Source organism: Hypomesus transpacificus, chromosome 25 (genome assembly GCF_021917145.1).
Source record: "Hypomesus transpacificus isolate Combined female chromosome 25, fHypTra1, whole genome shotgun sequence".
NCBI lineage: Eukaryota > Metazoa > Chordata > Actinopteri > Osmeriformes > Osmeridae > Hypomesus > Hypomesus transpacificus.
In genome coordinates this window covers 757,145-783,216 of record NC_061084.1, presented here as the reverse complement: position 1 = coordinate 783,216, position 26,072 = coordinate 757,145, and the positions used below count along the sequence as shown (strand labels likewise).

The following is a 26,072-nucleotide window of genomic DNA, read 5'->3' as shown; positions in this document are numbered from 1 at the left end:
AAGTCTTGGTGGCTTGAGAGCAGGAGAAACAGGAAGACAGAGAGGCCTGCCTGCCAGACAATATGGTCCTAATTAAGAGCCTCTCTATTGGCTAAGTGGCTGGCCTACTTGGCTACTTGCAGATTTAGACCCAAACCCAAGGGACAGTTCCCATTTATCCCTCCATCGTGGGATAGAGACAGAGGAGGAGCAGAGAGAGAGAGAGATATCGATAAGGAAGGAGAAGCTTACAAATACCTATGGCTTAGCGACATATGTTGAAATCCATTTTGATGTGAAGGTTTTGTATGTCTGTGTGGGTTTTGGACATATGCAAAATAGGTTGATATGTTGTACAGGTCTGTTCATGGGTTAGCTGTTCATGCCTACCTACCAGACCATGCACTTCAGACATCCTAAGACAAAATCCAGTTTGAAAGATGTGTAATCCACATATATCCATCACGGTTTACATTTACATTTGCATTTATTCATTTAGCAGACGCTTTTATCCAAAGCGACTTCCAAGAGAGAGCTTTACAAAGTGCATAGGTCACTGATAATAACAACAAGATAGCCCCACAGCATTGCGGGTAGTCAAAAACAAGAAGTACATATTGTGAACAACCAAAAAATAGTGCTAAAGGGAAGAAACCATAAGAGCATGTAGTTAAACAAGTTAAATTACACAACATTAATCTCTAAGTGCAGGTGTACCTGTAGAAAAGCAATAAAAATAGGATTAACTAAAATAGAATACAACAGTTTAAACCAGCTACCACTAACCAACAAGAGCAACAGTCTAAGCAAGTCATTGTGATCCTTGAGGAGACTAGCGCTCCAAGGAGAACTCCTTGCCAGAGCTTTGGTCGCAAGTAGAAGTTTGGCTTAGTGGCATCAGTGATGAGGCTCAAACTATTAAACCGAATCAATAACACCACATGTCTGATGCAAGAAACAATTACAGGACAGAGGTATGTTCCTTTCCTGAAAACACAGGATACACACACACACACCATCTCCCAATTGTACATGCAGCATAGGGATGCTCCGATTTCGTCAAGAGTGATTCTCCCTGCTTTGTTAGATCGGTTTCCTTCAACATGGCAGCTAATAACACTTCCCACGTGGTTCACCCATGGTGCGCCGTCTCTCATCATGCATCTTTCATGCAGTTCTGCTCCCTGTCGACCCAGCTCATCCACGTCTGTTTTTGTCATGGATGGATTGAACTGGAGTGGAAATAACGAGTATCCGGAATATTCAGCCATTAGTTCTGGCGTGTGAATGAGGAGTGCAGTGGGACATGAAGGAGCTGGGCTAGGGTCTCCTCTCTTTCTCTCTCTTGCTCTCTCCCCCCCCTCTCTCTCTCTCTCTCTCTCTCTCTCTCTCTCTCTCTCTCCTTTGACCCAGCTGGGTCGGGGGAGCCACGCTCAGTTCATTCTGGCAGTTTATCATTGACTGACACCCTCTGTCTCTCTCTCTCTCCCTCCCTCCCTCCCTCCTCCTCCCCTCCTTTCACTAATTAGATATTTTTAGCTTGTGCAGGCGTGCAGTGTTGTAGAGATAGGGGTGGAGGGGGTGGAGGGGGGGGGGGGGGCTAGGGAGGATGCAAGCCTAATCAACATACACACATGCGCCCACACGTACACACGTTCTTCTGACGTCACACGCCCACATTTCTCAGATGTTTAGAGCATGTAGTGCGCCATGTAAGATGGCGTCTAGGAGGGGAATTTCATATTTCTGCACACTGATACAACTTCTGGGATGTGTTGGTTAGTGGGGGGTGGGGCTGTTCTTCACCTGGTCACACACAGTGTTTCTGACCGCAAACGGGCCAAAGAATAGACAGATAAAGAGAGAGGCTTATAAAATGCATCGGTTAAAGTAAAAAGCACCAAGCCAGGATAAAAAATGAATCTCACCATGGGGAGATCCACCCTACACAGGAAGAGCCTCATTTCAACTTGCCAGTGATGAGGTTCCTGAAGTGGCGTAGGTATGATCAGAGTCATCTGACACGGTTGGAGTAGGCCTCAAGGTCAGGTATTTGAAACGGAGGACGCAAATTAAGACCAGCAGTTAAGATTGACAGTAAAGGGCAGAAGAGGACCCGCCCTTTCACGTCACCCCGTCTTTCAACTGTGACATGTGCAGTAATTGTCTGTAAATCACCCAGTGAGCCCACGACATCACATGCCAAATCCACCGTCGGCCTCTGAGGCAACCTGAACCAAGTGATGGAGCAGCCTTATGTGTGTGGGGGGGGGGGGGGTCGGACATCTGTCTGGTCTGAGAACGAACCAGAGTCTCTGAGCGCTGGATCATCATTACCCTTCGTTAGTAGGGAAAGAGCCGGGCTGGGATCTTTACACCAGACGAGGGCTTATCACTCTGGCTCTGGTGACCTTGTCGTGGAGCCTGCGGCCTCTGCCAAGCATGCGGCCCCTCGTGGGGACGAGGTCGTCACCGCAAATAGCATGTTTGGATAAAGGACGACGACCGAGCATAATCTTGTGCTCCTGGGTCCAAGGCGTTGGCGACTGTCACAAGTGAAAGTTTCAAGGAGAGCGACCGACAGCCACTGAGGAAAGAGAGAACTTTCTTAGCACGTTTCCTGCACTTTAAACTCCCCCCCCCCCCCCCCCCAGGCTATGTTTAACTAGCGACAAGTCTTTGTTTCCATGGGAATAGGCTTTTTCAAGAGTAGAGACATCGGACTGAGCCTCTTGTCTCTCTCCTTGCTCTTTTCTTCCTCCCCCGCCCCACCTCCATCTCTTCTTCTGTAATTCTGCAGGAGCTTAAGTAGTGACAATATCCTGTCAAACCCCCCCCCCCCCCCCTCAGCTTTTCCACGCAGCCAGTTGTTGATTTGCTGCTAAAGCTACTAAACTACGGTTCCACACCACACTGAAGTGTACCTGGACCTTGTGGCTCCACCAGCACTGGGTGTGTGTACCGTCAAACAAGACAAGCTTCAGGTTATTAATGCTTCGCATTTCTGCTCCTTTTCCATTCCTATTATCAAAACAACATGGGGAGAGGGGAGGGATTTCAGGCACCTTTGCAAAGCACAGGCGGCGTTTCAGAAATCAGTTCCTCGCGTTAACCAAAAAGGCATGTAAATATTGAGATTATAGACATAACGGGAACATGTGGTCATTAGCAATAGACGGGACAAAGATCAGTTCCAGCATATGAAAACATGGAATACTCCAACCACAGAAGCACTATTCAACGAGCAATCATTAAGTATAAGTTAAGTATAGAATGAAGTTACTGCATAATACCTTAAGAGAGATACCATGAGCCTTCTTACAAAATACCTGCAAGGTGAAAAAAACAGGCAGTGGGCACTGTTCCTTTAAGGAGTTAACAGGAGTGTGGGTTAGCACCGAGGGCCCTAAGGAGTTCCACAGACCGACAAGCCTCTGGAATCCGAGCCAACGTCTATCACAAGTGGGCGACCCACTTGAGGAATCCCCTGGGCTCATCCGTGACCTTGGGAGTGTGTCCATGCAGTAACGGATTCTCTTACACACACACACACACACACACACGCACGCACGCGAACACACACAGGTTACTATTAATCATTAGTCCACTTACTGTTATTACTCCTTGAATTGGTGCCTAAAACTGTAATGCATTTTGAAAAGGTTTGTCTGTCATCACTGCCTCAGGTGCATTGCCAGGATTTATTGCCCTATAAAACTCACTGATGTTGAGGTATGCATCCTGTTCAGCATTTCCCCCCCAGCTTGGTCCGTGGTACAGGCAGTAGGCTGGGGGGGAGAGGCCTCCAACAGCCCCCTCCTCTCTGCCATCTCAGATGTCTCCCATTACACACACACACACACCTCCCCCCATCCCTTTCAATCCTCTTTATCCACCTCTCCTTCATTTTCTCTTAGGCCACTACCCTACTGGTGTGCATCAAGCAAACCAATCCAAAAAAACACACTCCGTCATGGGAACCCCCCTATAGAGATGACATCACCTCATACGTGCATCGGGCTGGTTTATCTCCCCTCCAGCTCTGGTCCCCCCCGCTCCTGTGATAGCTTTCTGGTAGATGAGGGTGCGCCTTCCAATACCTCCATCATCCATCCCTGCCCTCTTCTGGCTATTCTCTCCATCCCCCTCTGCGCTGAAACCCAATCTCTGTTAGTCTGCTCAGCGAGGAAAGCCCCGCCTGTTCCCTGTGTGAAATCACCTCTCAAGTCAGTGTTTGAGAGCATGTGTGTGTCTGCGCGTATTCTTATCTACTGTGCGCGTGTGTGCAAGCAATCTCTTTCCTGTGTGTGTGTGTCTGCTTGCGTGCATTTTGTTTTCTTTCTACTGTGTGTGTGTCTGCTTGCGTGCATTTGTTTTCTTACAACTGTGTGTGTGTGTCTCGCTTTCTCCACACCATTAAGATTAAGCAGGGATCAATCAGCGCTGCCATGCAAACAGCAGGAGCCACAGCCCACGAGGCCGCTCTGCACAGCTGTCTGCCAAGGAGGGCGAGCCACAAAGAAGAAAAGAAATGTAGGGGAAGAAAAGACAGGGAGACAGAGCAGTCCATCATCCCGCAGGAGATAGACCCCAGGCTGAAGGGAGACCCCAGGCTGAAGGGAGACCCCAGGCTGAAGGGAGACCCCAGGCTGGAGATAGACCCCAGGCTGAAGGGAGACCCCAGGCTGAAGGGAGACCCCAGGCTGAAGGGAGACCCCAGGCTGGAGATAGACCCCAGGCTGAAGGGAGACCCCAGGCCAGGCCGTCATGGAGAAGGTCAGGCTGTGTGTCGTCTGCTCCTGGAAGGGGACGGTTTTTAGGCAAATTCTCCCCTTCTGTGCCCTTTGAGGGTCAGGGAGCATGGTGCGACATTTGTGTGTCAGGTTACAAATCAAAAAAGAGTAAGCCTGTTATGCGACTCTGTACGAGGTGTGCGAGTCAAACTTTGTGGTTTCACTGAGAACCACACTTGGGGGTACAGGGATGAGAAGAGGAAATGAAGGGGAAAGAGCAGTCACTTCTCAGATGACTCAAGAGGGGAGTCTGGGGAGAGTGGCGGAGAAATCTCGGATGTTTCTGCGGTAACTTGCGCCTTGTGAGAAAGTGGTTGCCAACTCCACTTTGAAAAACTCTAAAATAGGCCACTACTCAAATGAATCATGTTCAGGAGCTGAGTCATTTCTTCAATGTAGAACAATCCAAAAACGATGGACAGACTCAGATGGGGATCCAACCCCATACGCTTGCTCGGAAAAACATAAACCCTTTACAATTATCATACTGAAGTCCAAACTAATTCTGTCCTGGACATATGACCCAGTAGTGTACTGGCATCTGTATGACCCTTCAACAACAACAAAAACGAGCTTTTACAGTACTTTTAAAGGTATAACAATGGCAAAGAGTCCTACCCCTGGCAGACAGCTTCTTAGTATTGATGATCTTGGCCGCGTATTCCTGTCCAGTGGAGATCTTCATGCATCTTCTCACCACAGAAAAGGCCCCTCTGCGGGGCAGGAGACAAACATGGCGGCAGCAATGAGAGGCGTTTCAATCACTGAGGCTAAGTGGCTGGTGACACCTGGTCCAATTATGAAAGGATTAGCATTTCTGTTAGACGGCTTCAACTTGGATTTATGCTTGAGACTGAAAAGGGCAAGTTTCATGCGCATTAGAAGGTTTTTCTATTTTTTTTTATCTTTAACATTTTAGCCTGCTGTATGGGAAGTACGTGTCCACATAATACATACATATTGTATGTAAAAAATGTTTTATCGCACTATTTAAATAAAGCTGGAAGAGGCTGTATATGTAAACACCTTAGTTGCATTACATTAATGAGGAATTATTAGAAAAACGCGCGTAGGCCTACTGAAGCGCACGGAGGGCGTTTGAGGGGAGGGGTTTGCTTCTTGACACGTCGCTGTAAATAGGCAGTAAAAAGTGCGAGTCCCGTCCTCTCCACCCCATACTGTACCATGCCCGCCCTTAAAACTACTGTAACAAATAAAGGGCCGACCCTCTTGAGTTCTGGGATAGACCAAGTGAAGTAGCACTAACAACATTTTGCCTTGTGGTACAGCTCGTATTCACGTTCGAGATTTGGATTCTAGTGAGCATTTAAGCTTTTCTAAGCAGCAATTAGGGTGAACAACGCACAAATACTACAACTCAGCGCGTAGTTCAAATTAGTAGTGTTTGAAAAACGCCACATATCATAGGCTACATGCAAAAAACTGCTCCCAAATCCTTTTAAAGGCTTTGTTGATGGTGTAACACAAAGTACCAAACGCCAAACCAGGGCAGAGACTTCTATGTAGCCAAAACTCTAAGTATGCGGAGTGCTTTACCTAAATATTTTGCTCAAAATATACAGCTGGATAAACGTTCATTGATGTTGAATGAGGATAAACAAAATTCAAAGATTCACGTTTTGCCTCGCAGACAGGTGACAGGTAAGCATTAACGATATGACCGACAGATACTTTTGAGCTTCTGCAAATCATTCTAGAAACCTGTGGGCAGCCAAGCTATGTCCAAAATCATACTTACTTTCCAAGCTCTTCGTAAAGCTGGTATTCGTCGGTAAATCTAGTACAGGTTGTCGTTGCCATTGCAAACAAAGCGAGCAGACAGGAGAGTGAAGACCGATTTGGGACTTGAGCGTTGCTGCTACTCCAGACCCTCGCCTGCGTTCCAAGTGGCACTTGTCGCTCCAAAAATGATCAAAACTAAACTGTATATATATTCAAACCTTCAAGTCTCAACTTTGCAATTTCAACTATGTGTTCCTACGCCCAAAGTGATCCTTGGCACTACTGGAGTTGATGGGTTCACGGGCACGTCGGGACCTGCTGTTCGGCGTCTATGCTGTCACTTCGGCTTGCGTGAGATACTTTTCTAAGGAGCGCTTCCTGGTTGTAAATACTGTGCAATATCTCCCCCTAGCTGTGTCGAAATCATGGACGCGCCTTGGTCTCCAAGGACTCGGTCACAGCTGATGCTGATTGCCAAGGCTTCTCTGAATTACAGTTGAATCACAGCCAAAATCTAATTTAGCCTCAGTTTTTTTATGATCATGAAATAACGCAGCAATTGATCGGTAATCACGCCATGTAGCCATAAATGTCCTTTTAATTTGTGCATTGATATATTTCCACGAGATCGTTTATAACCTATTATAATTGAGCAACCAGGTTGGTTTTGCGCACCTGTCGCTAATTGGATGCTTACACATGATCTGTACTTATCCAAAAATGTAATCATCTTTGGGGAGTTCACCATTTATACGACAATATAAATCATGACGTAGGAGCCCTACTTTGGTGATGTTTTGTAAAAAGAATAGCCTATCACAGCCTGAATCATGCGTGAGTCACGGAGAGCGCGCCTGTGAAAACTGCCTCAGCAATGCATGTCCATCAAATGTCATCTTTGACTAGGGCTTCTGCCCTAAGATGCCAACAGTTGAGAAAGACCACAGTATGCAGGCATGGTAAAAGATCATGTGTTATTCAGTACTGCGTGCAAGCATAATTGAAACGACCGTGACAGAGTTGTCAAGTATTTGTTTCATTATCCCAATGTCAATACTGCAGTCCCCATAGTAAATGAAATACCTCACTCAAAAAAATCTTATATATGTGGCATTCCTATCGCATATTAGAAAAGTGACTATTTATACCTGGATCATTACCATCACCATGACAATGTATTCTATATTTAGAATGGTTGGGGTGTGCCCACATTTAATTGCACTATAATGCCTTCTAGTGGACTTGTCTGGTACCTACAGGGTCTGCTTCACATCCAATGACTGTGTTCTGAGCAGTGGAAACAGTCCACCCCTAATGGCCACCACTGAGCACATCACTTTTCATGCTAAGTGAACTATCACCCACAGACCAGAACCAGAATTTCCAGCTTGGAAGAAGCCTTGGGCACACTAGGAAGGGATCTGAATCATTCAATCGTGGATAAACAGTGCAAGTCAGTCAAACATCATATTTATTTTTACTCCATGGATGACTGGGGAACTGTTCTACCTATAGTAGTTCTTGCCACACACATTCCTGGTGACCAGTGAGCATTCTTACAGCTGGGAGCTATGAACCCTGGGAAGAGTAGTTTTCCAGGGTTGACAAGGGAGACCTTTTGAAAATATATTGATTTATACAATTCAAATACAAAAAAACGACATTAAAACAATACATTTTAATATGAATGTATTTTCCATATGTTTGCGGGCCCTCCCATTTTGACAGCAAAAACACATATTTGTGGCGCACATTGCCAAAAGCAACAGTTTCAGAGCTGCGTGATTGACAGTTTGGCATCAGAAGGTAAACTTCTCACATTTATCATATTGAACCCTGATGCAGCCTTGTCTGATACTGAGTTACTAGACAAGCTAGCAACTTCCCAAGCACATGGTTTGTTCCTATTAAAGTGAACACTGAAACCAGTCAGACAAATTTCACAAAATAACTTTTAATGGCGGCACATTTTTCCTCATTCTCCCCTGGCGTATCCGGAACATGTGGACTTCACATAAAGAGCGAGAGAGTGTTTAATCTCTCTCTCCATCTGGTTCTGTGTGAAGGTCAATGAGAGCCCACTGGAGCCCAGGAGAGAATGGGCCTCTAAAGTTCCACACACACACACACACACATACACAGGGAGTGGAAAAAATGGGAAGATCAGATCATAAAGGGTTAAGTCATGGAATTCCAGCCCACTATTGTCCACCTCAACAGTCGGAATCGCCAGCATTTATTCTCTCCAATTTCCCTGACAGACACAGCTCTGTGACAGGTGGATAGGTTAGAGCGCTCTGGTGTAAACCTATCCAGTTGTTTCTCCCATTAGTGGTGTAGTAGGAGAAGAGGGGAAGGAGGTTATTAGGGTGTTGGGGCTGAGCCAGGAGGGCGAACAGCTGAATGGTTGAAGTGACTCCATGTGGGAGGAATGGTGAGGAAGGGATTGTTCTCTCCATCCTGCCTGCCTGCCCCGCCGCCCGTACTGTTAATATCTTTGGAGGACTGCCACTATACATTTCCCTTTTCCTCATTTTAATTATTTTAACCTCTCTCTTTCTCTCTCTCTCTCTTCCCACCACCTTTCCTTTGGCCTTTGCTCTCTCTCTCTCTCCCTCTTTCTCAGCCTCGCTCTGCCTCTCTCTATACCTCCCGTACTCTTGTTTCCCTCCCCACCTTTTTCTCCACGCTCTCCCTTCACATCTCTTCTGAGCGTGCCTCTTCCTCCTCCCCCTTCTCCTCCTCATATCCCTCCTCCTCCTCCCCTCAGAGCTCCAGCTGTAGGAAACCTTGACTGCCAGATGACCAGGCTGGTTGGATCTCTGAGGAAGTGTCCAGGGAGCTGCCCCGCGGCAGGGTTTCTTGTCTGGGGGCTGAAGGGTCGGCTCAGGGTAGGGGAGGGAGGGCCTGGTGTCAGTTCTGGTTGAAGCTGAAGGACCACAGGTATCACCTCCACCACGGAGAGCTGGAGGGCACTGCGTTGACTTGGAGCACACACACACACATTCACTTACTTAAAAACATACTTACCTATACACATAGAATATCAGAGTACACGCACATAAATTAGCATTGTTTACATTAATGCATACATAGATGATCATAAATTCACAGAGTGGTACAAACAGAAATGACCTCCTAGTGCAGGATAACTGAGGGAATTGCTGCAGGTTACATCACTGGAAGAGAAAACATCTTCTGTTTATCCATTTCAACCTGGGAGACCAGCTTGTTCCACCGACGGAGGACCTGCTCTTGGTTGTAATATATAGGTATTGATCACAGCCAAGGGATGGCTCGGGTCAACAATAAGGTCACCACTGACATCATTTAGTCTAGAATGTTCTAGTACAGTGTGTTCTGTGGTTGGAGTTTGGGTCGGGACTTGGCTCAAATCGACAGTTCTGGTCATAAAAAACCCCCACTGAAAACACTAAACCACAAAAATATCTCAACCTTGTCAAAACATCGTTAAATCTGCAAATTTGTTGCATGTTGAAAACCCAACAGTTTATACATGATTCTGTCTTGAGGACATTTTGCCGCGATCCTTCACTGTTGCTGCCCTGCTCCCAGGTCTGTCCATCAGAAGTTTATCTAAGAAACGAGATTTACTTTTTAATGCATCTGACAACAAATGATAAATCTTTTCGTATGGATACACTTCTGATAGGCTGCTCCAAGCTGGGAATACTAAATAGAGACAAAATGGGTTTGGTTTAGAGGGAGAGCGAGAGCGAGAGAGACTCAGCCAGAGACAATGGGAGGATCCTGTAATGCTGGCTTGGGTTCAATCCTAGGAGGGTTGGAGGGCGTGTGTGGTCAGGGAGGGTGGAGGCTAAGGGCTGCTGATGGATGGCTCTGTAGGGCCTCGAGGGCTGGGAGAGTGGGGGCTGGAGGACTGGGAGAGTGGGGGAGTGGGGGCTGGAGGACTGGGGGAGTGGGGGCTTGAGGACTGGGGGAGTGGGGGCTGGAGGACTGGGAGAGTGGGGGCTGGAGGACTGGGAGAGTGGGAGCTGGAGGACTGGGCGAGTGGGAGCTGGAGGACTGGGGGATTGGGGGCTGGAGGACTGGGAGAGTGGGGGCTGGAGGACAGGGAGAGTGGGAGCTGGAGGACTGGGCGAGTGGGAGCTGGAGGACTGGGGGAGAGGGGGCTGGAAGACTGGAAGAGTGGGAGCTGGAGGACTGGGGGCTGGAGGGCTGCAAGGGTAGAGGGTTGGTGCTCTAGGCCTAACCCTCACCCTAACCCTTGGATGAGGGATGGAGGGGTTGAGGGCTGGGTGAGGGCAGGATTAGAGGGTTAGAGGCCTAGAGGGCTGGAGTGTGGAGAGGTTGTCAGGTTTGACCGACAGAACAGCTGGAATACCGAAACGCACACACACGCCTGAACATGAACACAAGTGGACAGGGAAGAGGATGGTGAGAAGAAGAAATGGGGAGAAGGTGGTCCAGAAAGGAACAATGCGACAGTCATATGAAGATCCTCCAGTCAGGAAGAGACAGAAACACGGGGGAGGAAGAGGGGGAGGAGAAAAGGAAGGTGGGGAGAGGAAATCTGAGAAAGAGAGAAAGAGAGAGGCAAACTCTCTTCTAACTGCCAAGAGGAGTTCCAGTTGTGCACGGGTGAAATTGCTCATTGCAGGAAATCCCCATGTCTGTTCCTCTGGTGGTGTGGAAGAAGTCCTCGCCCAAATAATCTGTCCATCAGAACACACGCAGAAACACAAACACGTGTGATGGAAAACACACACACACAACACAAACACACGCACACACTGACAATCAGCTCAAAGGGACACAAATGTCACAGCTTAAAATGTTGATGAACTGATGGTTGTGTACACGGAAGCTGAAATGACAATAGAGCAGTGTCTTTCCATCAGGTATGACATATACTAGTGTTTGTTTGTGTATGTGTAGCAAAGTGTCCTGCTCCCACAAAGAACGTAGCATCCTGACACGTCAATCTGTGACCCTGAGGTCACTTCCTGGGTGTGCCCTCCTCCTCCACCACTGTAAAGCATGAGTAGGTCAGCTCCTGGTGGTGTCTAAGCCTTTCAGATCCACCTTACCTCTTCTCACTGGAATGTTCCACTTTCTGCCCAGATATGAATGCAGGCTCGTGCAATGTGTTTCGGGGCATTAGGTTGCATTCATACAATGCTGCCCAATAATGGATTACGGGTGTCTGTGTAAGTCATTCCTTTCGACGACATTTCTCCTCTCCTCAGGAAAGGTGGTTTAAAACGAGAGCTTTCGCTGACTCATCACGTTCAGATGTCCTTCTTGGCGGCGGAGTTTGCCTGGTTCCCTGAGGCTAAACATCATTCGGATCATTTGCACCTTGATCATGCGGAAACCGTGACCACGCGGTTACGGCCATTCGCACGCCTGTTGAATGAAAAGGAACGCACTTTTCCAGCCTGTTACAGCACTTGGTGCAGATCAAGGCCGTCTCGCCGCACCCTGCAACACTTCTAATCTCCCGTATTACTCCGTGCAAACAATGACGTTTCCCAGCAGTGAGAATACTTCACGTATTGTCTTATTTCACTCGGTTGTGGGAAAGATCCCTCCCTCGCTGGTGTTTCTCTTCCCAAACGAGGGATTTTGTTGCCCACAGTTCAAAGAAGTGCTGAGTTTCCAGACAGTTGTGGCTTAAAAGCTTTCTCTGAGTAAATGGCTTCCAAGGGGCAAATGATTTAGTTGGATGCAGCTAAATAAGACTGGTATCTCCCATAATGCACCACAGCACATGGTGCCCATACCTCACTGTTCTCCTGGTCCAGACAGTCTTTTAAGAGGAGCTTTTTGTTGGAGCAGCAAGGCTTAACCTTTGAAATGCATGAGAAAGAGAGATCACACTCTATCCGTCTAGCAGTCTTAAAGGCCCCTGGGATTCATACAAGCACATATGTGGCTAACAGCACTGCTTGTTAAATCTGGTTCCCATGAGTTCTCAATCCCACTGGACCTAGAGGTGGAAGAGTCTTTAGCATGGGGGGGGGGGGGGGGGGGGTGGTTTAGGTGGGGGGTTACAGAAGGCAGGGGAACCATCTCCATGTCAGTCTGGCTGGAAGACCGGGGTAAACCCACTGTGGAAGGGGGTTAACATGGAGAAGGTCTGAAGTCATGGCTTGGCACCCGGCACATTTCTGGAGAAGGGGTGGTCTGGGTGGGAAAGAAGTACTTCACTCCCCAGGCCAGCACGGTTTCCCCTCTGCCTCGCTGGCTGGCTGCCTGGCTGTGCAGACAGCTTGTACAACTAGGACTAGATAGATCGATAGGATATGACAGTTATTGTCGTGTGTGTGGCAGTAAAAGTATAATAATATATACTTTTAAGCCGTACAATGCCGGGAAGAGACAAGTTTTTGATGTTTTTCCAACGAGAACAGGCAACTGTTTTCCTTGTACTAACAACCAACACTTTGGCTTCCATCACTTAGGGTTCGCCCTGTTTGTAGGCACATAAAACGTTACACTCATCAACAAAAACACATAAGTGTAGGGTATTTTGTTTGGAATCTATTATTAGTCTTGTGTAAGACTTTTTATGGGCATTTAACAGTCATTTGAAGCCATTAAAAAGACAGATTGAGTTGTTAAGTGCAACTACAACCAAGTAACAACAAGTCTTTTGTTTAGTGGTTTGAACCTCTTGTCATCCAATGTTGTGTTTTCTTGTTCATGCACATGTTTGTGGAGAACTCCAGGCAACAAGTCAAATAAAAAATACAGCCTTCTAATCTGCTAAGGCCTGTTCTCCAGCCCAGCCTCTGAGGCCTGTGTTGCTCACAACCTTCTCAGTCTTTCCCTTAAACGCTCTCCAGCCCTCACCGCTGTAGCGCTGAAACGGACCAACCTAAAACATTTAACATCGGCATCAAAGGAGTTAACTCTCTCCCACTGGTGAAACTCTGCTTTATAGTATTTTCCACTAAAGTAAAGAGGTACTAAGTAGCCACGCGCCAGCACAAAGAAAGAGTGCAGCAGACCCTGTCGCTTTCCCAAAGCATGGACTGCAGCCAAAAATATGAGAAAATCAGGTCTGATAAAACTGTCAATAAATGTCTAGGGGGAGGGAGAGAGAAAGTGAGTGAGAGTAAGAGAGAGACAGAGAGAGTAAGAGAGAGAGACAGAGAGAGTAAGAGAGACAGAGAGAGTAAGAGAGACAGAGAGAGTAAGAGAGCGACAGAGAGAGAGACAGAGAGAGTAAGAGAGACAGAGAGAGTAAGAGAGAGAGACAGAGAGGAGAGACAGCGAGAGGGAGAGAGGAGAAAAAGTTGGAGAAAGAGAGATCTTTATCATGGGGCTTTTATTTCGTTAGTTTGTTTTACATTCAAGTTGGACTGGTGCCAGACCTAAGGAGGGGTTATGGAGGAGAAGATATTTAAGTACAGACAGACTTTGCTCGTAAAACAAAAGTTAATGTAATCTCATTAGTCTCAGATATAAATCCTACATCTGGTTATATTATCTTGCAACACTGCAATCAACAGCTAATTTAATACAACCATTTTTCCATAGTCTTTGATTTTTCACTTTCGACAAAATAATGCCGCTGTCAGCAAATGTTAATTATTTTTCTTCTTCATACCTAAGTGTAATAAATCTACGAACAATCATAAGGTCACGTAAGTTCAAGCATGCAAAAAAATTAAAACTTACAAAAATAAAACATTCTTTCAATGCCCTAACACTTCTGAGGTCTTCGTTGTTGAGGCTAACAGTAGTGCTCAATAAAGAGTGGGTCTCGTCCTTAATGAGGCAAATGTACGCCCGATTTCTGTGAGTCTGGGTACAGCAAAATCTGAGTTTGAAAGCCTGTCAAATGAGCGAGAGAGTCCATTAACCAGAATTGTCCTGTCAGACAGAGTGTGTGTGTCAATCCCTGAGAAAAAAGCACCGTCACAAAACAAAAGAAAGGCGGGCGCTAAAAAGGCGAGTCCTCCACCTTCCTCCTCTGCTTCCTTGCCTTCTTCCGTCGCGTCTTCGCCAGGTGATTGGTGAGGAGGTTGACCTCCCTCTCCTCTTCCTCGTCTTTGCGTTCCTCCTTATACCAGGGTCCCCACACCCCTCCGTTGTACAGCGGGTTGGACCGCGAGTCTTTCGCCGGGTAGCGGACCGGCACCGCCGTCCTGTTGTACTGAGCCAGCCGCATTAGCATCTTCTTCACGATGTGCGGGTGGCGCAGCGAGAGGTCCACGCGCTCGTAGGGGTCGGCCGTGATGTTGAAAAGCCAGACGGACTTGCCCCGGTCCCAGCGCACGCGCTCGTTGTGCCAGCGGTTGGTCAGCAACAGGTTGGAAAACGTCTGCGGGGGCACCCAGTCGCTGTAGCCGGGAACCCCCGTCAGGAGCTTCCAGTGGCCCACCCGGAGGGCGGCGCGGATGGCCGTGTTCCAGAGGCCGTAGCCGGCCTTCCAGGATCCGTTCTTGGCCTTGGTGTAGATGGGGTCGATGTTGTGGAGGATGTCCTGGCGCGGGGAGGGCCGGCCCTCGCTGATGGCGTCCCACACGTCGAAGCCGTCCAAGTTCAGGTCCTCGTCCAGGGTCCCCTCCCCGAGACCGATCAGGGTGGGGAACCAGTCGGTGATGTGGACCAGCCCACGGCACCGCGTGCCCTTGTTCAGGAGCAGGGGACTGTGGACGAAGCCCACCGCCCTGATGCCCCCCTCCCAGTAGGTGGCCTTGCTTCCCCTCAGAGGCCAGTTGCTTCCCCCGGCCATTGGTTGGCCACCATTGTCCGAAGAGTACACCATGACCATGTTGTTGTAGAAACCGTGGCGTTTCAGTGCCTGCGTGAGGTTGTGGATGGACTCGTCCAAACAGGAAACCATGGCTGCGTATTTCCTGCGGTGGGGGTTGGGGATAGACTTGTAGCGTTCCAGGTAACGGGCAGGAACCTGCAGAGGGGAATGGACCGCCTGATAGGCAAGATACAGGAAGAGAGGTTTCCTGGGGTTGTGATTGGCCAAGATATTCACAGCCTTTTGGGTGTACATCAGGGTTGAGTACAGGCCCCTATCTTGTTCCCAGGCCGCCTCCTCCCCTTCGTAGAGGTCGTACCCACACATACCTGGACCGTCGCATTTATAATGACTATAATAGTCCCCGCTGCCAAGCAAGGAGCCGAAGAAGGTGTCAAAGCCCCGCTGGGTGGGCATGCAGCCGCGCTTGTAAAAGCCCAGGTGCCACTTGCCCACCATGTGGGTGGCATAGCCCGCCTGCTTCAGCTTCTGGGGCAGGGTCACATTTTCCAGGGGAAGGCAGTTTGCCTGGCTGGCTCGGATGATGGAGTGCTGGAGGCCTGTGTGGATCTGGTACCTGGAAGACAGAAGGGACGGCATTGTATCAACTTTCAGTTGACCGGTGAAGTAAGCAGAGCAAAGAACAGGGTTTCAGCCTTCTTTTTTCCACCCACAACAACCGTCATTAAAACCCATACTGACATTACCAGGACTGCATAGGTTCAACACAAAGCCATACAAATTCCTTAGATTGAAAAAGGTTAAGAAGGCGGACGCATGGGAAGTCATCAAGCATTAAAAACACTTTGGTTCCCCATGTAGTTTAGTCCCATGTGACCATTATAGTGCAATGTGTGGTAATGAGTGTTCAAGTTTCAAGTTCAACAAGCGTGTGACACACACACACTGTAAAGGTGTTTTGATGTTCCTCTCTCAACTCAACAGTCATCAGTTGATTTAACAGAGTTTAAACTGTAAAAGTGCTTCCTGAAAATTCTATGCTTGAATGGCAGTGGACTGAGTTATATAGGGTCACTACTAATTAGACAAGTAAACAGCGGGAGAAATGTGCTACTGTATGACTTTCAATAAAATGCACCAAACGCAGTCCCAAGACCATGGTAATCCCCTTTAAAATGTATCCTTTTATAAGTTAGCAAAGTGAAAAAAAAAATTGCTTGCACAACGAACCCTTTCACAGACTACTAGTCTGCACAGAAAATGCTTTGTATAAAAGTTTTACACTGTGAATTACCCATTCTAATGACAATGGACGCGGTCCAAGGCAAGCCGGTTTGGAATGGACAGATACTTTGACTCTCTTGAGATACTTTTGACTCTGAAGTGTTCAGTGCACAACCTGGCAACCTAAACCTGGTAACACAAGTCCACAGTGTTTGACAGGAGATGTCCAAGACCAATATGGTAGAGGATGTTGTGGTGGAGGTAAAGGTGGAAGCTCTTCCCAGAGCTCTGATGCAGGAACTGGAAACCTGTTACTAAGGAGGAGGTAGGAGACGAAGCGATGACCTTCAGCTGACGAAGCTGCATTCATGTGGACGCCATCTTGGCAGTGATAGATAAGTTGGCTTTGAAATGCCGTTTAAAAACACAGGTTGGGAAATGGAAAAGGACAGTGTTTTGAACAAACTTCAGACCCAACTAAAATATTCATTATGAATGGTTGGGTCCACAAGAAAACAAGAAGCTTGATGTCTACATCCCAAAAGATATAACCACAGGCAATGTCTGTACTCAACTATTACCACATATTTAGCTGCCATCGATCATAAGGAGCCACTGTAGCGTTACAGTAGTAATCCAATGTAGAGCCAAGTTACGTTTACATACAATGACATAGTGAGAGCAGTCTGGCTTTGCTGCCTGTGGCTGACAAGGCCTTTAAAAGAGTCTGCCAGTGTCTATAGGAGACTGCCTGTCTTGGCTCAAAAGTGAGTCAACCTGAGATTTTGGAAGGCGTCTACATAAGGAAGGAAAAAAAAAAAAAACAAAAAAAAAAAACTACCACTGACTTCTGCTCTGCCTGGAGTATCGACTTTGCTTTTCAGAGAAAGAAAACACGAACACCAGTCTCCTTCTTCACTTCTTTCCCTCTCTTTCTCATCTCTCTCTCTCTTCTACTGCTAAAGGAGGACACGACACACACCCATTGCTCTGGGAAGGTAGAGAAGGTGGTTGTTTGCTACTGCGCAAAGAATAGGGTGAGCGAGTACCCCGTCTATACCCTGCTGTTGAGATGTGGAGGTCGGGCAGGCGGCGTGGCCCTGTGGGAGTCCGGGCAGGGAGGAGGGAAGGGGGGGGTCCTCATACTGTTCCACCTCCCACAAACACGTGCACAAGAACGCACACACGGCCCCTCCACGCACCACAGCTGGGTCGCCCATTGCGCTGTACTTGAGGTAATTTATAGGTTTGGTTTGGTCTAAGTTTCCTTAACCTTCAAAGTGATATGTGGGAGAGTACAGCGTGCTAATGGATTTAGTTTAATTCTGGGAGCGTCAACCATCCACCACATGATCACTTCTTCACACACTGACGTCCAGGTGTTCCCTAGCATATTTTGAAGGCAGAACTGTTCACACATATTGTCTTTGATATGACATTGGTTTCTATAGCAAACAGCTACATATATTTGAGGGAGCCGGCTAATCCTTAATTGGAGGAACTGAAAGTACTAAAACACGGTTTAGTTTGATGAAACGTTGGAACATTCTTAAAGGCTTTCAACTTAAATGTTACCGACTTAAAAGGTTGGACACAACATCAACCTGTCATACGGTTTGCAAAAAGACATCTGGATAATAGTGAGGGTGTCTACATGCTTGCCTGAACCCTGCTGTTTCTCGTTGGTGTGCATGTTTATGTGTGTTCTAGTGTTTGCATGTAAAATGACAGCATATGGATTAGCTAATGGGCCCCCGGGGGAAGAAGGCCAGCTAAGAAGGTGATGGTTCCCCCTCTCCAGAACAGCATGCTGGGGGGGGGGGGGGGGGGGGGGGGGGGGGGGGGAGGCTCCTCCTCCACCACTGCATGGCAGATGTGTCTCAGCGCCTGTTGCCATGGTAACAATGCTCACAACACACCTGGCGCACAAAGCGTTCCTGCTTTGTCAGGGGTCGACTTTACAGAGCTCAAATCAGCGGGGGATGTCTACATGGCACCGAAAGGGGTAAATATCCCTGAAGTCCCTATCGAGTGAGTTCTCAGGAGGACAGGTCTGCGTGAAGGGGGGGGGGGGGGGGGGGGGGGGGGGGAGAGTTTTTCCCGAGGAAGCGTGGAAAGAGGACCACATGGTTTCATATGGAATCACCCACCGGACGCACGAGTGTCGACGTTTAAGCGGTGAGACCTGAAATCCAATTTCAGCTTTCTCCTCTCGACGGAGAGATCACATAGGGCGGGAAGACGCGCCGGCGACAGGACGCGGACCGAAATGAATGAATGTGAAATGAGGGGAATGCTAATCCCTGTGTGCGTTTCATGTGGAGATGGAGAGCCTCTTCAGATGGTGCTCTGGGCCCAGGGGGCTTCCGCTACCCCACAACAAACACATGAGGAGATAGAGGCCTCATTGTTGTGCTGACTGCATGTCATTAGACTGTGCAACATGAATCCAGTGGTATGATGATCTAATACCAGGCTGGGCAGGAAGAGAGAAGCCACATCTGTCCGTGGAGAAACGCACGCACGCACAACGAAGGCACACACAATCGAGCTCTGGGAAAGTCCGTGGGATTTTGGCGCTCCGCATGGCGGCTTCGACAACGACAGAGCCGAACCTGTTCACCCTGCTATATAACCCGACTGTCTATATTCTCAACGCAACTTACTTCTTGGAGTCTGGGTCCTGGGTCCAGATGCTAAGTGCAGAGTAAACACACCTCTACCACGGTTCGTTTTCCATCACAAGGCATCCGTCCAACCCTCTTCACAAGCAGTTGAGTTTGTGTTTTGCCTTCCTCATATGGTCATAAAACGTTCACGTTTTCTGCCCCTTTATCTCGCCTCTCTGTCAGAAATGGATTGCTAGTAGACATTCCATTAGAGTCCAAGTGAAACGTTTGACCCTTCACTCGATTTGCTTTTATTCGTCATAAAAAAAGAAGCTAGTCTAGGTGCCAGACCTCTCGTCGTGGACAATTACGTCCGTGTGTTGACGAGGTCAAGGTGTGCGTGCTTTCGTCTTTCACCAGATCAACCATCGAACTGTAGGATGCTGACTTGTACAGGCTGGAACTCCATGCATTCCTGAGGAAGCTGTAGTTCCTCTCTGAGATAAGGGGGGTTCCGAGGGGAACCATCGACGCTAATGGTGTCTCTGGTGTTGCTGTAGGACGGTTCTGAGCCTTTAAGGGCCCTTTGAAAAGCGATGACTGGAATAACTGCCGTGTTTGAGACGGGCCCGTCCACCACCGCTCCTCCCTGTCCCGCTGGAGCTGGTTTACAGACTCTCATTAAAACCCTGCGAGGCGTCGAAGGGGCTCCAGGGTTTGAAGGTCGAGGTTCAAAGGTGGGCCATTGCTGCTTCCGACGTCCGACAAAAGCTTGGTCTGACGCCAGGAACGGAAGCAAAAGAAAAGACTCTCAGCTGTTGGTGCCCCCACCCACTCTTCATTATCATCCTCGAAAACGGTATAGGGTCTCACTCGGGGCCAAATCAGATTCGAGTTACTGTACAATCTCAAACACCCCTTTAATCACGATATCGCTCCAGTTTGTTTACACAACTGGTCAGCCACAAAGCCAGCTAAATCACACACTCCATTACACAAATCACCAAGCCCCAGCAATCACACACAGTCCCACAAGGGCAAATGCCATTTGCCACTACTACTACCACTACTACACCGCCACAGAGCCTGACTTCTAGTTCCAAACCCTCACTGGGCCAAGCGCCGGGGCCAAGCCATGTTAAAGTGCTCCACGTCCTCCCCACATATGGTTTGAATAAGCAGGCTCTCTGCAGCCTAATCACATTCAGCCTTGAAGCGATGTGGCTCACTTTCTCATTCTGTTCCCTTCCCCTCCTCTCCCTCCCGGCTCAGCCACAGCTATCTCTGCACCGCCCCGCAGCCTCGCTCTTCTTCTCCCTTGGCGCTTGTCCGACCTTTCCCCTCACGCTCCACCAACCCTCACCTCAGGCTTCTGAATTCCTCCATCAAAACACTCACTGCCGCAACTACCCACTTGAACAATTCATCATCATCATCATCATCATCATCATCAAGCCGGTGCCTCGGGATAGCGTGTGTAAGTGTGTGGGTGGAGGTGCAGTCTGAAGAGAGAGGCAGATCCTCAGAGAAGCTGGAGGTGGGCGAGAGAGATGACATGACAGCCCACAGACGGTGAGGAGGAAGACGAGACGTGATAGGAAGAGACGTGATGAGAGGTGATGGGGCGAGAGGTGATGGGGTGAGGTGATGGGGCGAGCGGTGATGGGGCGAGAGGTGATGGGGCGAGAGGTGATGGGGCGAGAGGTGACGGGGCGAGAGGCGAGAAGAGCAGCGGAGGTCAAATAAACGACAAGCTGCGGTTCGATAAGAGTTCCAAGCCACAGCGGTCAGTACCACAGCAGCACAGTGTTCCACCTCACAGAGGTGCTCTTGGACGTCCTGTTCTTATCCTCGCTGGCCATCTCCGCTCCGCCCACAACACCCAGGGGACCCTGGGGCCGCATTCCTAATCATTTGTTTGCTGACGGACGGCAGTTCATCAGAGATGTAGGCCTCGGATAGCGGTTTCCCCAGCTTGGCAGGTTGTCAAGTGCGACCACTGGGTCCGTCCCTGTGAGAGGCGAGGATCTACAGAGACACAGATGTCCCTGGAAGTGGTCAAAGTACATTCTTTTATTCACCCAGGTTTATGAACGTTAGTCACACTGAAGAAGTCTATCAAGCCTTAAAGTGGGACAGTACAGTAGACATATTTAAAATGATTTTCCCAGCTATCTGACAAACAGCTGTGGGGTTGTAACCCATCCAGAAAGGCTGCATACTGGAGGCAGGAGAGAATCGTCGTGTCGGTTGCAGATGCCTCATTCTCCCCCCCCCCCCCCCATCCACGAAGAGAACCTTCAGCCCAGGCCGCACGTCTGCCGTGTCTGGGCACGTTTGTCGTGTCGCCCCAGTGCCGAGACGCTCATATCTGGACATGCCAGAAGTGTGTTTACAAAACGTCTCCGGCAAATTCCATCATCTCAACCACCTTGGTCTGAAGTGGGGCCTATTCCAAAAGAGACCTGGTCTGGAGCATTGTCTCGCTCCGTCACACAAGCATTCCCCAGACATAGGCCGCATTCTTCCACTTTCCAAAAAGCGGGTCTGCGAGGACAGGAAGGGGTCGTGGAGTTGCAGTCACTCAGAGCACCTCCGACAGGGAAGTTTAGCTGCAGCCTCTCATCTCACCTGCGCAACCTTGAGGAGAACCAGAGAGGTCGAGATGAGATGATGCAGCACTTTGGGAGGCCAGGTAGCATGGCAGTCCCTTCCCCTGCTCCCATCAGGGATCAAAATATATTTTGGGGGAGCATTTTGGGGACTTTTTATCTATTTTGATAGTGATAGTTAAGAGAGAGAGACAGGAAAGGCAGGGAGACAGAAAGAGGAAGCCATGCAGAAAAGGGCTGGGGCTGGAACCCAACCAGGGCCCCTGCAGTAAGGCCTCAGCCTATGTGGTTCGCTCTCCACCCGGTGAGCCAGCAGGGTGCCCCAGGATCAAGTGTTCTCACTGCTGTGAGAACAAGAGCAGGACAGAGGCTCCCTCTGGTCTGTCCATGTCTTCTCAGTTACAGACCCCCCTCCTCTCCGGACTCTGCCCAGGGAGCACAATGAGGGGATAAGAGGTGAAGACTGATATACACATTTCAGAGAAGTCCTGTGATCGCTCGAATGCTGGGGTCAGTCTTGCGTGCTGCCATCGGGTCACGGATCACCGGGAACGGACCCCCGAGGCCGCGAAACAGGGGGTCTGTGTGTGTGAGGCAGGGAGGTAGCGAGGCAGCGAGGCAGCAAGGAGAGGAAACAGGGGGTCTGTGTGTTAGAGGCAGTGAGGCCAGGAGGCCTGTGTGTGCGAGGCAGCAAGGCCTCTCCACAGTGGCGAGGTGTTGTGTTACAGGGAAGGAGGTTGTAGAGGGAGACTGGGACGACACCTGCTGTACGGGGTCTTAGTACTATAGGTCAATTCAAAGCAATACTCAACCATTAGTATCTCTAATGTGCTTCTAAACGTTCCAATATTCACTTAAACCTTGTGTTATCTTCAGGTCATTCTGACCCATCAGTCATTGTGACCCACCGTCGACAACTTTACCGCATGCAAAAACAAAGTCAAAAGTTTTCTTTTAACCATCGGGCTGTCTCAGACCCCCAACATTGCGAAGGTTAAAATAAAATTATTTATGTTTGTTTTTGTATAGGGTAAAATTGGGTAAAAACAACGATGGCTCGATATGAACCTTTAGGTCATGTCCATGTTTCCCCTTTGAAGCAGTTGCACTGAACATCAGAGAGTCCCTCTCAGGATTCTCCTGCAAGATGAATTCTCTTAGTAAATGTTCTCATATTTGGGCTTTTTGGTTTGCTGTTCCAACTCCAAGAGCTTGTTATCATATGATACTTCTTATTTTTCTTCTTCTTATCTTCCCATTTGTGGTATTGTGAAGGAATCTGGCTCAAACAGTGTAAACACATTAGACAAGGACTAATTCAGTTATTCCTCACCACTGTAAAAACTCAAACCTCCAGACAACATACATCACGTCACTCCAGACAGAAAGGAGAGCTGACCTCACCCTGACCTTACATGTGGCTGTGCTCTGGGCCATCAGGAGGTTTATTTGGACCTGTCAGGAGTGCTTCAGCCCCCTGGATAAATCAGAATATTAATGAGACAAAGAAACCATCCATGTGTTGACATTTGAGAGAACCTGATACACACAGTTGGCCAGAGACACGACTTACAATGAGGGTTCAATAAACAAAATGTTGATTTGGAGAGCTGAGGGGATGTGTTCGGGTGGTTGCCATGCCAAACATCTCAGGGGTGAAGGCGCGGCACACAAAGAAGGAAAAACATCGACTTTGACGTTTTAATGCTCTGAGGGAATGGATCACTGACTAGACAGTGGTGGACATCTGCTGCAGTCATGAAATGGAAATCAATCCAGGATGGTTCATTCACTACACATGACAATACAGCTCTTTAGCTTCTCGTCTGCCTTTGAGATTTATACATACAACCCTCAGATAGCCACACACACACCACGAAGACACACACTTGTGCACTCCCGCCCAACAAACACAGAACAAACACCGCACACCCTCTCCTTGAATTCTAATCTTGACCTGGGAGGTGAACCGTCTAGTTGTAAATCGCAGCCTCGCATCAACCCCTTCCACTCCCATCGCCCGTTCAGGAGTAGTCTGGGAACATGACTGACTCTCCACCTCCCTTTCCCTGTGGACACCACCATTACCCCTCTCCTGCTGCTGCGGAAGCCAACCAGGGGTGGAGTACAGAGAGAGAGAGCCGCAGGGGCACTTTGCTCCTTATTTTCCCGGACGGCTGCCAGGAGAGGTGCCCAGCAACGTCCCCGTCTCCTGAGGAGTGGAACAGATGTGGGCAGGCACCCCCCCCTTCCCCCCCCCCCCCAGACCATCTCCTGGAGCCCCAGAGGACGGAGAGAACAGAAAAGCGCTGACGCGAAACCCAAGCACACTTCAAAGGCAAGCCGCAATCAAGCTCCCCCTGCTCTCTGATACGTTGGTATCTTCCCCTGCTGCTGGACCCAAACAAGGTGGTTGCTAGGGGGGGGGGGCGGGGGGGGGGGGGAGCCAGAGACTTGCACAGCTTGCAAACAGTTAAGTAGTTAGTGACGGGGTGCTTCTTTGCAGCTTATGGCATCCAAAGCAGGGCTTTGGGGTTTAGATGCTCTAGTCTCTGTAGTCTGAGTAGTCGCTGTGCTCGCTCAGCAGAATGAATGGAGTGTGTGAGTCATTAAAATTATGGGCTGTCTTGAATTTTGACCTCATGTTACCTAATTAGGATACCCCATGAGACCATGATAATAGTGTAAACTCTGCACACTTGGCTGTAGTTAATCACATGATCTGCTATAAACAAATTGGTATTGAACACCTCTTTTCCTGTTGCTGTGATGGTCAACTGGGCTACTAGATGTCCCACCAGCTTGTAATACCGTTGACATGGAGAGTTATTGATATGTGGATTGACAAATACCCTTATCCAAATGTATATCAGAAATTGGACGAGAGAAACTCACCTGCCGGTCATGAGTTGACTCCTAGAAGGGCTGCAGAGCGGTTGGACGTAGTAGTTCTCCAGTTTCACTCCCTGCGCAGCCAGCCTGTCCAGCGTCGGAGTCTTGATCTCGGATCCGTGGTATCCCACGTCCCGGAAGCCTTGGTCATCCACCAGAATGAAAATGATGTGAGGCTGTGTAGATGTCTTGTCAAGTTCATTCACTCGATTGCGCAAATTCTCATTCCAATTTTCCCACGACATCTGATAGCCTCGCGTTGAAGATGAGAACATCAGTAAACTCGCCAGAACACTAATAAGAAACATCTTTATCTTCAACGCGTGCATCTTTGCGTCTCGTCAAAATTGAACAATTTGATACATCGTTGCAAACACTCTTAAAATGAAAAAACTATGTTTTTCTGTTACATAAAAAAGGGCTACATAGTTGCTGGTTGTCATAATGGGTAAAGCTTGTGTGCAGTAACACGTTGTACATGTTCGGGGGTAACAGCAACACTTGGAAATTGGGTTCGCATCATAGTCAGTGTCCTATTCTTCCACAGCAAGTTTGTCTGCAGGCAACCGTATCAAAAGCCTGACAAAAAAATGAAAACACAACCAATCGATGACCCTTCTTATGTCAGTTTCAACTATGCGTGCTGAAAAGAAAACGTGCATTCAATTACGGTCGCGGTCTGTTTGTTAAGTTTGTTACTGTTGCAAATCACAAGAAGCCCAAAACACTGGATGCCAAAGTTGTAAAACGGTTCACACTTATCGTTGAAGTTACTTGATTCTGAGTCTTTGCTCCAAACAGACCAATATCCGAGAAATGCTTGCTTTTAATTCTCAGCTAACGGCTCAAAAATATTCCAAGAGAAATGACAGATAAAACGTGAAACAGGTTCGCCTGGCTGTGCAGAATGAAGAGGTCCTATCCCTTCCAAGCTGTGAGTGCCGATTTCTCAAACTGCCCTGAATGAACGTATACAGCGGAGAGCCTATCCCTTGCGTGCGCTCTCTCTTCTCAACTGACTGTGCTGCACCGCTGCACTTTACCGCGAAAGTAAAGACAAATGTATTCAATCATGCTCATGGATGACTGACACTGGCCCAGTGTGCCTATCTGTCACCCAAACGCGCGGTCTCTTCTCAGTTTATTTATTTAACTCGAGAAGTGCACCCCTATTGGTTGTGTTAGTGATTAAATAATTGGAGACGAATAATTCAAATGAGTTACAACTGTCCTGACGTGAGAGTGACTGATTACATGTTTAGCCTACTCGGGACTCCTGGGCAAGAAGCTCAATGTGTTTTCTGAATTTTCAGTCCTGGAAGTCTGACATTTGATGTATAGCTCGACCCTGGAGACAGCTCTTAAACTTGCGAAAACATTGGTGAGGAAATAAACCTGTAATCTCTCATCTGTCTAAAAAGTGGTTGCCTATATTTTTACTGTACATGTTGCTCTCCTTGGCATAGACAATATATCTATAGCTACCTCCACCACAGAATGTGTTGAC

The 26,072-nt window shown here is 48.3% G+C and overlaps 2 protein-coding genes across 13 annotated transcripts in view; both read right to left on the bottom strand.

Annotated features, from left to right (window-relative positions):
- camk2d1 (calcium/calmodulin-dependent protein kinase (CaM kinase) II delta 1) overlaps positions 1–6,880 on the bottom strand; it is a 51,758-nt gene extending 44,878 nt beyond the window's left edge. For 5 of the 11 annotated variants that reach the window (XM_047049199.1, XM_047049202.1, XM_047049206.1 and 2 more), the window contains exons 1-2: positions 6,532–6,879; positions 5,391–5,485 (exon numbers count right to left, since the gene is read on the bottom strand). In XM_047049199.1, coding sequence (XP_046905155.1) covers positions 5,391–5,485; positions 6,532–6,593 — 157 coding nt within the window. In that variant the 5' untranslated portion in view covers positions 6,594–6,879. Of the gene's footprint in view, positions 1–5,390; positions 5,486–6,531 lie in introns of all 11 variants that reach the window. The other 6 variants (XM_047049201.1, XM_047049205.1, XM_047049203.1 and 3 more) reach the window with 2 other exon arrangements.
- Positions 6,881–13,792: 6,912 nt separating this feature from the next.
- On the bottom strand, positions 13,793–25,693 carry arsj (arylsulfatase family, member J). Of its 2 annotated transcripts, none has more exons than XM_047049330.1 (2): positions 24,569–25,693; positions 13,793–15,844 (listed from the first exon to the last, which is right to left on the bottom strand). In XM_047049330.1, the coding sequence occupies exons 1-2, from the start codon at positions 24,892–24,894 to the stop codon at positions 14,452–14,454; spliced, it is 1,719 nt and encodes a 572-aa protein (XP_046905286.1). In that variant the 5' UTR covers positions 24,895–25,693; the 3' UTR covers positions 13,793–14,451. The 2 variants fall into 2 exon arrangements, with proteins under 2 accessions (XP_046905286.1, XP_046905287.1); XM_047049331.1 differs by lacking the exon at positions 24,569–25,693 and adding an exon at positions 23,089–23,135 and having other exon boundaries at positions 13,794–15,844.
- Positions 25,694–26,072: the final 379 nt, after the last annotated feature.

What these genes read in the sequence shown, in the direction of transcription:
- arsj (XM_047049330.1), bottom strand. Translation starts at nt 24,894, where the DNA reads ATGCACGCGTTGAAGATAAAGATGTTTCTTATTAGTGTTCTGGCGAGT. An exon ending in AGTCAACTCATGACCGGCAG is followed by an intron (nt 15,845 to 24,568) that starts GTGAGTTTCTCT and finishes TCTGTCTTCCAG; the next exon opens with GTACCAGATCCACACAGGCC.